General features: G+C 26.4%; 1 protein-coding gene across 1 annotated transcript; it reads right to left on the minus strand.

Annotated features, from left to right (window-relative positions):
- Positions 1-1109: 1109 nt before the first annotated feature.
- LOC120279297 (exonuclease 1-like) lies at positions 1110-10326 on the minus strand. Its single transcript, XM_039286205.1, has 13 exons — positions 10254-10326; positions 6262-6436; positions 4616-4735; positions 4291-4414; positions 3925-4062; positions 3566-3775; positions 2643-2818; positions 2482-2554; positions 2202-2379; positions 1870-2114; positions 1405-1587; positions 1236-1328; positions 1110-1145 (listed from the first exon to the last, which is right to left on the minus strand). The coding sequence occupies exons 1-13, from the start codon at positions 10324-10326 to the stop codon at positions 1110-1112; spliced, it is 1824 nt and encodes a 607-aa protein (XP_039142139.1).
- Between the last annotated feature and the right edge of the window lie 271 nt (positions 10327-10597).

Consider the following 10597-nt stretch of genomic DNA (forward strand, 5'->3'; position numbering starts at 1 on the left):
CGACAAAACTCTCACAATAGTCAATTTTATTGCACCAATATTGTTATCACAATACACAATAGTGACTAATAAGTCGTCACAATAGTTTATTTTTTTCCCCAACAATGTTGTCACTAAAAATAATTAAAAAAATAGTGACAAAAAAATATGAAACTCATATCTTAACACAACAAATTCAAATGACAAAATATTATCACACTAACAATCTAAATCTTTAATATAATATTAAAAAAATAATCCAAATGTACAAAATTTGAATATATGAAATTATACTAAAATACCCAAACATTATTATAAAATTTATAATAATTCTAAACGGCATTCTAAAGTAAATGTAAAGATGAAATACTCCACTATGCATTTGATTCCTACAAAACAACCCAAAAAATTAAAATCAATCAGTTTGTAAACTAATAGGATTTTAGTTTAGGGCTAACATCCATAATAATATAATGATAATTGTAAGAAGTATTAATAAACATTCAAAATTTTATAACTTTGTATACTCACATGACTAGTTGGGACACTTGATGTTGTATCATTTGATAGATCGTTGTTAGTCAGCAGATGCATTTGTCAACGATTGGGAATTAATCCAAAGATTTTTCCAACTGTGCAAAAAAATTGATGAGACATGCTTAATTTACGTGGCTTGCTTCTCAATAGCCACACGTTGAGCTTGAATCTCCTCTTCTTGTTTTTTGTGACTTCAGTTAGTCTTGCAACTTCTTCATTTAAATCACTTGCACGTTTTTTTGCAGCCTCAGCTTCTGCTAGAATTTGACTCTTTATTTGTGATTTAGATGTTATTCCTTTAATACCTAAACCACATGAGTAACTTGACTTTCTTTTTTTAGAACAAGACCAAAAATGCTCAACAAGTGGTAAAGATGCAGGATGAAATCTTTTCTTTATTCTTCTCTCCCTCTTCTTGAAGCTTATTCTACATATTCACATAGAAATTATGAATGAAGTGAGGTAAATTTTTAAAAAAACTCATAAAGAAATAACTCTAATATGACTATAACTTCCATACCATTATTTCTTCTCCATTTGGAACAGACCAAGTTCCATTTGGTTTTTGTCGTGATAACTTCCAAAACTTTTAACTAGACATCGGGCCATTCATTAGTATCTTTATCTTTCTAAAAAACATGTAAACAACAATAATTATTCAAAAACATTGCTTTTTTAAAAATATATTTTAAATTTAAATAAATGCACAATTATTTTACCATTTCATATGCAATCTGAACAATTGATTTTGTGCCACTAACTGCTTTCATCTCTATATTTCTGCTATTAATTGTGTTTCTTTTGCTTTGCTCCTACATACCAATAGATAATTTATATTTATAAGAAATCAAATAGAAAAATAAGTTAAAAAACTTAGCTTAAATTTACCTTAAACTTTTTAGTCTCCCATTTATTATCAATCAGCCATTTCCAATCACTTTCATCCACATCTTTCGGGCAATCTTTGCTCTTCAGATATCTTTGGTGCAAATGATAGTGCCTATTTTTGTATTGTGCTTGCATTTGTTTCATAACAAAGGGTTGCACCTCATTTGAAAAATTAAATTTATCCTGAAATTTATGTAAAAACAAAGTTTAAATGTATACCCAATTCAACTAATCAATACTTGAACAAAAATATTATAATTCCTATCACAAGTTGATTTTAATTCCTTCCCAATATGAACCTTAAAATTCGAGAGCTTTGTCAAATACAACTGGATGCAACATATCTAAATAATGATATATATATATCATTATTTAGATATGTTGCATCTATGGGCCTAAAATATTAAAATTTGATTCATAACTTTAAACTGTATTCATACGATTTTTATAAATATTTGAACATACCTTTAAAAATGTCCACATTGCCTTGATATCCTCATCAGAAATCTCTTTCCAACTAGCAACCTTAAGTGATGCAAGTTGTCGAATGGCTATAGTGACTTCTGATTTGAAAAGGCGGGCATGCTTACCACACACCTTATAGTATGGAGGAGGAAACTGAACATCGATTTGCATTCCTTTGGCTTTTTTCCTAGCAAGTTTTGCATTGATAGTTGGTCCTCGTCCACGTTTTTGAGAATTTCCATTTCCTATTTATAAAAAAATAACAATTAATGAACATATAATGTTTGATAAAAATTAAAACATGTAACCAAATAATTTTAGGATCACATCACCTGTGGCAGCAATAATTTGCCCTTCTGATCTAAGTGCATTATTTGAAGTTCCAACCATAGCATTGGAATGTTGAATGTGAGCCTCTGTTTCTTGAGACTCATCAACCATAAGAGGAATATTTTGTTCATCATTTGAACTTTCCATATTTCGATATCTTTCGATAGCAACCATCTTAAACTTCCAAAGATAAGTACTCATTAGGAAAGCAAGAAAAATAAGCATTACTAAGAAGTTTATTAACTAATAAGTATTTCTACCTAAATTTAAATTATATAATACCTGGAATGGAATCTTTGTCAAAGGATCAACATCGCCTTTAGCTATGCCTTGAACCAACTTTTGTGGCAACCATGTAAGATCGGTTAAGTTTCCACATATATTTTAACACAAAAAGAAAATATCTATAATGAGATAGAACAAATGTACAAATTAAAGGATATGGGCCTAAAAACTCCAAATCGATGTCACAATCATGAGGAATATTTGACAAATGCACAATATCCTCCTTTACGGAATCATAAACTCTTTGGTGTTGAAATGTCCAAATGGCTTTTTTGAAATTTTCCTCATAATGGGGTGGAATAGCAATAGAAGTGCATCGTAAGTGTTTGATAACCTAAAAAAAGAACCATCAATTAAATTATCATTAAGAATTCAAGCTTGCAAGAGGAACCTATAGAATACCGTGAATTGACTTATTACATGCAATTGACACATTGGTAACTAATAGGTAATCTTCTCTTCAATTGTGAGTGAATATGTTTAACAAGCATTTAAATATTGCAATAATAATATTCTACATAGCAAACTAGTTACCCACCTCAAGCATTTATGTGAGACCACCATTAAGAATCTAAAAAAAAAAATTAAAACAACAGTAGTAGTAATTCAAACAACAATATAACTATTATATAGAGATGATGAAAAAATCTATAATATCTTGAGTGGAGTTTAATGAATACAACTTATAATAATATTAGGTAGAACAAAAACATTACAATAATTAATAGATCACATGAAATTTCGATTAGCTTTCTCCTATTATAACCATATGATTATCTACTTTTGTTTAAGGGAAAAAAATATCTTCCGTTGTTGTCACATATAAGCATCAATATTCACTATAATATAAGTTTAAGGAAAAAAATATACAAGTTCTCATATGCCTACATGGAAAGAGAAGCATAGTCATACAACATTTTTAAGATTCAAAAATTTGTTTAGCGAGCTCCAAAGGAAATACAAAATTTTTATCTAATGCGCAATCCAAAAAAATCAGCAATTATGTCATACTATTGATCAAGCATGGAACATTTGTGCAAAATTAATCAATCAATTGAAAGAAATAAGAGAAATTCTTTACCTTCTCATAACTTTTGTATTTTTTAACAAGTGCATATGCTCTTTTTAAGCCGATGCTAGGCAATGATTTTAGGTAGTCACATCCACTAAAAATGCACATTTCAAGTAACATAGTTTTAGTAAAGCCAGTAAAATCAATATCTTTATTTTTGTCTAACATTGAACATTTGAACTCAACGCCTTGCCCAAATTTATCCATTTTGAAAATAATCTGAAAAAAAATGTTCCAAGAATTAGAATTTTACAAAGGAAGAAAACTATATGAGGAAAAGACCATTGATTAACTAGTGGCAAGCACATCATATATAAATTAAGAAAAGTTGAGTTTAACGAATGAATCTGAAATTATATATAACTTACTCTATGACACCCAAAAGGTATTAAGTCTGAGTCCTCAGTAATGACTGCATCAACAAGCTTATTAATGGACAAAAATGCCATTTGCGCATCAGCCTCATAGGGTGCCACAACATAATCAATGTTTTCCTTCTTCAAAACCTAAATTAATATTAGTTTTTCAAGAGTAGCTCAAATATACATTATGAATGGAAATAAATATAATGGAAAAAATTAAGAATAAATCTAAAATATCATCTATATATTAGCTTTTGACTTAACTAATATATTTAAAACTAAGGTTTTAGTTAGTACAAGGACAGAAGGAGGACAATATAGTTTTCATCCTACATTTAAAATCATTTATTCAAATCAAATTTCAATTATTACCTGGATTAGCTCCCAAGCAATTGATGGTGAGATATCAACAGCCTTTTGAAAGCACTCATGAGCAGCAAAAGAATTTCCAGCAGCCTCATGCTTAAGTGCCCATTCAAGGTTTTCTTTCCTTGCCCTGCAATGTTAAATTTACTAAGACAACTACCTCTCCAACTATTGTTAGTTATGCAAATGTGAAATGCTTAATTTAGGTGAACAAATCATACTATAAAATTTGAAAAAATAAACATACAAATAACTACCTACTCAAGAAATATTAGTTTAAACGTTTCCCTACCAATGCATGTTAATATTAAGAGAATCTATTGTCGCATACCTGGCACGTTTGGTTTCTTTATCAATCTTCATCGGCAAGGAGCCCCCATCAAATACAAGAATAGGTTTGACACTATGGTTGCGTAATAGATTGACTCTATGCATGCAATAATCAATATGCCTGAAAATTTTAAAGAAAAATCCTATTCAATAAAAGCATATGAATTGTTAAATTTAATTTTTTTTTACATTCACAAAACATAAACCACGTTGTTAAAAATATATGTAACATTCTAGATAGATATAAGATTTGAAAAATAATGAAATACCAACTATCAATTACTATTCATCAATTGTTAACTCTAATAATAAATTCAAATTTAATTAAATATATCACTATTGAAAAAACAATGTAATAGAAGACCGCATAATGTTTAGTTTTGATTATAATTACTAAAATATATCATTTGATTTTGAGGCATTAATAATGAAGATTAAAACCGCATATATAATGCCAATAATAATAATAATTTGAATTATTGTGTTTGTTTCTAGTACTAATTAAGAAACTAAAAAAAATTTCAAAATTTTCAACTAATTATAGTCTTTAATAGAGAAAGAAATTATAATAAATATTGTCCAACATTTTAATTCAAGTAGCAAACCTAAGATTTTAATAACACGGATATTTAAAAAAAAAATTTGCATTCAATTAATCTATAGAAAAGCATGTTGAGGCTCTCATTCTTGAGCATAAAAACTTTGAAGCTAAGGCTATTAATATACATATATATATATATATACTATAAATTAATTTTATCCTTAAAAAATCTCTCTTTTTAAACACTTTTTTGGAGCAGGCAATTGCCCATCTCCAATTCTTTGGTTTTTTTCTTTCTTTGGGTTTTTATAATATTTACAACCCTAATAAATCTTATTATCTCCATCATACCATCAAACTTTTTAAGACTGATGGATAAAGCACATTTAAAAATTAATAGTATCAACACTTAACTAAACTAATATATATTATATAGTAATACTAATATGTGCTAATATATAAATATGATAAATTTAATTAGTATATTACATATACACTAACTATTAAATATATAATTGATAAATTTGATAAAATAAGAGCATATAACATATACGAAGGCAACTATATGTATATTATATTAATATAATATTATAATATGTCATGTAATACATATACCATATAAACAAAAATTCAACCAATTACCATGCAACAAGAGTAATAATATGTAACTATGTATATATTTTTATTTATTAGTGGATTCTATCATAATAAAAGTTATTAACCATATAATATTACATGTTTAATGATATATTATAATAACCCATGGTTATATATGGTGTACTGAGTTACCATATAATAAATTAAGTTTATAATCTATATAATATATATATATATATATTAATATTAATTGATTGGTTTGGATGATTAAAATAATAATATAATTAAAAAATTTTGTACCGCCCATACATTGGTGCCAGCATGCACTAGCGATAATAAAATTATATATATATATATATATATATATTATCATCTTTATGGGAAGAAAGCAAATTAAGTAAAAATTAATGTCCATTTATATTTATTTCATTATTAGAGTATTACAACAACGATAATACAATAGAAAAATAATAAGTAAAAAAAATATAAGAATCAAGTAGATCAAATACCTAGAGGTGGGAAGTCCCTTGCAGAGCTCTATGCTACATGAGAAAGCACCTTTGTGGAGCCATGAATAGGCGTCAATAGCAACGGTTTGATCTCGTAGCTCCTCGATGGTGATCGGCGCCATGACTGTCTTCAACAATGGAAGCAACCCTTGGATACCTATCTTCCAATATCTTACTAATTGATTAAAAAAAAGTAATTATCGAAGACAGAAATAGTGGGAGAGAACAAAAAGACGGATGGTATGGAGGAGAATTGGGTTAGATTAAAAGTATTTTATCATGTTATTTGATATTTAATATAAAAAAAGATAAATTAAAAAGATATGGATCTTTTTTAAAAAAAAATTGGATACTTAATTACCATGAAAGCTCACCCATGATTTTTTAAAATTTAAAAGTTAAAATTTAAAACCTTTTTCTAAAAAAAAATGGATTTTATTTTTTAAAAATTGGATACTTTTAATTACTAACGACATATTTTCCAACCAAAATATAAATAAAATATTATAAAAATATTAGACATTAAATATGCATATATTATATGAAATAATTGTACGGCCAAATTTTTAAAAATTCAAAAATATTATTTATTTCATGATAAATAAAACTTTAAAATTAATAATGATAAATACATTATCATATTCATTAGATTAATATTTTTAAAATAACTTTTAAAGTATAAAATTAGATTAATATTATTCATCATATTAAGACCTTAATTAATTTCTCCTTTGCAATAACTAAAAGAATTTTCTTTCTCCCGAAAACTATAGAGTCAATTTCTCTATTAGCTAAACCCTTTCTTACCTTTGGACTCTTATTTTATCAATACACCATCAACGGAGGCCTCCCTCTAAATATATGTTAAAAGATATGGAATTTATTTTTGAAAAATTTGATACTTAATTAGGAAGAAAGCTCACACATATATTGAGTAAATATATTTATATTTTATAAAAAATAAATATATTTCTAGAGGCAAAGAGACAAGAGGAGATCATGTTGTCAGTGTCTTCACATGATATACGATTGTGAGATTGTTTTTTATGATTTAATATTGTCCTTTTATTTTTGTGCCTCATAATTGTATTTATTTATTTAGATGATTAAAATTAGTTGTTTAAATGATAATTTTAAAAACATTTTATATTTAATAGTTTTTCTAATTTAATATGGTATTGTATTTTTAATAAAGTACTTTTGTTGTTTTAAATTATAGTTGGAAGTGGCTTTGTACATAATATATATATATATGAAAACTAACATAAAAACCCTCATGATTTCCAATAAGTACATGGCATGATCTTTAAAATAAAATAATTAATATTTAGTATTTAATTTGTATTGGATAAATATATGAATTTTTTAAATAAAAATATTTCTAATAAGATGTAACTAATAACATTAGAGAAATATATTTATTTGAAATTCAAAATAAAAAATAAATTTTATTGTTAGTGGAATTGTATTTCTAGTAGAAGTCCGTCATAAATAATATTTAAAAGAGACTTAGTACACATCCTCTTTATTTTATCGAGTAGTAAAATAAAGCTTAGTTATGAAGCAACATATGTTTATTGTGGGCCTCCGCAGGGAGTGGTGGAGAAATTTCTAAACAATAATTAATAAATTAAATCGATTAAAAAAATTATGTAGTAAATGGCCAAGCAAACATTCACTAGTAAACTAAACGAACACATTAATATTTAGGGGGCGCAAAATATATAAATATATTTTTGAAAATTAATACAAACATGCTATTACGGAAGAAAAAAAATTAATAAATCTATCTTTTGGGAAGATTTTATTTTTATGTTTTTGAGCATGCATTTGTATTTTTTTCATAGTATATTTTAAGATAATTTTAGAAGGTTAGCAAAGGCATTAAAGACATTAAAGAGAAGGTTTCACATATATTCAAGTGAGATGAAGCTTCATTTGGTGGCGGTCAACATCCAGAAGAAATATATGAACTTATTATTTTTAATTAAATATGAAATTAAATAACTCGGAAGTTTTCATGGCAGTTGTGTTTCACTAGAGAGGAACGCTTTCTTCAAAACAAGAAATTCATGTGGAATAACTTATATATTTTCTGTTAAATTTCCTACTACATTAATGTTGTCTTTTTCTTATGAATATATAATATATATAAATTTAATTATATGTTTAATTGATGATCTTTTAGGCCATGTGGAATAACTTATATATTTTCTATTAAATTTCCTACTACATTAATGTTGTCTTTTTCTTATGAATATATAATATATATAAATTTAATTATATGTTTAATTGATGATCTTTTAGGCCACTTGTCTTAAAATCACCTCCTTGTGATGCATATCTTTTGTTATCTATGAGTCTCTCATTTAAGGAATTTGTTTGATTATAATATATGTTATGTTAACTTTATTACTATCGAAAATTATCCGTTGGTATCTATATCCTAGCTAATCCCTGGGTAAAATTAAACAATTTTAACATTACCCAGGGATTAGCTATGTTAAATCTTTGTTGTTATTTGTCCCTAGCTAATCCCTGGGTAAAATGAACAGCTTTAACATTAACCAGGGATTAGCTAGGAAAAATAGTCGTTGTTATTTGTCCGTAGCTAATCCTTGGGTATTTTATTTCTTAAAATTTTTATTTAGCAAGAGATTAGTTTCCGTAGGTAAAATTGTTGATCTTAAACATTACCCAGGGATTAGCTATGGACAATAGCCATCATGTTTTTAGTTCATAGCTAATCCCTAGGTAAATATAAATTAACTTGTTTATTTTAGAAATATATTAAATTGTTTTTTTGTTTAATTTGTTATTGAATTTAAAAATTTTATTATTAATTGTATTAACTACATTATGACATACATAATTTTATAGTATGATTTCGTTGAAATCAAAAGAAAATAAATAAATAAATGCACTTTTTTAATTAGCATTTAACTAAAATAACGCCAACAATTGCTAGGAAGAATGCATTTTTAAAAAATATTTTTAAACATTAATACCTAACCTCAAGTGGGATTAGAAAACCCCAACTACGGGGTTGCCTATGAACAAATAATAACAGTTAATAATAATAATAATAATAATAATAATAATAATAATAATAATAATAATGTTTTTTTTCAAGCCCATGTTGAAGAGGCCGTTTTGATAATTAAAAAATGGGAGGTCATATTGGAAAAATGCCGTAGACTATTGACATAAAAGTTACATATTTTTCACATATAACCCTGGAAAACAAAAAAATTAGCATGTATGTATCTTTGACAAAATATGTAAATGTGTTCATAATTTTGTGGTAAAAAATTAACTGATTTTTAAAACTATTTTATCATTTTTTTTTCTTAATCTAATTTGAATGTCAAAAATAATATTAATAAAATAAAAAAAGTATTTTTAAATATACATTTTCATAAAAACATATATGAAATAATTGGAAGAGTCAGTCATTGGGAGGCGTGCGGGATGATATATATGTGATATATATATATGTATTTTTTTATATGAATAAATAAAAATATTTGTGTAGAGATCGACCAAAGATTATTATATTTAATTTAGTTTTTTATGAATTTATTTTTTATTTATATTTTTCCATATTCAGTTTTGTATTTCAATATTTTGACCCCTTTTGGCAATTAAACATTTTACAATTAAACATGTGGAGTTATTTTTATAACAAAATTTATTAGTAAACAATAATAATTAACTTAAATTAATTAAAATTATTAATAATAATAATTTAAATTTTAGAATATTTAAGAGATCAATTTTTTAAGAGATTTGTTCTGATTTTTTTGAGAAAAGATTTTTTTCACTTTTTTTTATTTACATTTAATAGTGGAGATATGGAACAAAATTATAAAAATTTTTAAGTTTAAAATTATACACATAATTTTAGTAATTTTAGATTATTTTAAAAAAAATAGATTTTCAGAAATCTCTCACCCCTAAACATATCCCATCTCTATACAACCTCCACAAACGCTTTCCACGCTGCCTCTTCTCCCCACGCCGCTTCTCCTCCTCCACTGCCTTCGCCAGTGCCACCTCCGTCATCGCATGCCCTCTCACCGCATCTGGCGAACTTGATCATCTGGCGATTATCTAGTGAGCCCTCGAGCATCATCTGGTGATCTTTTCAGCTCTTCTCCTTCGATCTCTTACGGATCAAAGCTAGGTTTTTCAGAATTTGAGGGTAAAAATCTCTTCCGATCCCCATAATCCATGCTTGATCTTGTAGAGATCTTGGAATCAAATTGTAAATCCAATTTTATTGCATGCTGGCTATGGTTTAGGTTTTCATCAATAGAGATAAGCAACAATTAAC

The sequence above is a fragment of the Dioscorea cayenensis genome, chromosome 2 (assembly GCF_009730915.1).
Source record: "Dioscorea cayenensis subsp. rotundata cultivar TDr96_F1 chromosome 2, TDr96_F1_v2_PseudoChromosome.rev07_lg8_w22 25.fasta, whole genome shotgun sequence".
Lineage (NCBI taxonomy): Eukaryota > Viridiplantae > Streptophyta > Magnoliopsida > Dioscoreales > Dioscoreaceae > Dioscorea > Dioscorea cayenensis.

What these genes read in the sequence shown, in the direction of transcription:
- LOC120279297 (XM_039286205.1), bottom strand. Translation starts at nt 10,326, where the DNA reads ATGACGGAGGTGGCACTGGCGAAGGCAGTGGAGGAGGAGAAGCGGCGT. An exon ending in TACCTTTTGGGTGTCATAGA is followed by an intron (nt 3,776 to 3,924) that starts GTAAGTTATATA and finishes ATTTTTTTTCAG; the next exon opens with ATTATTTTCAAAATGGATAA. An exon ending in TGACAAAGATTCCATTCCAG is followed by an intron (nt 2,380 to 2,481) that starts GTATTATATAAT and finishes TATCTTTGGAAG; the next exon opens with TTTAAGATGGTTGCTATCGA.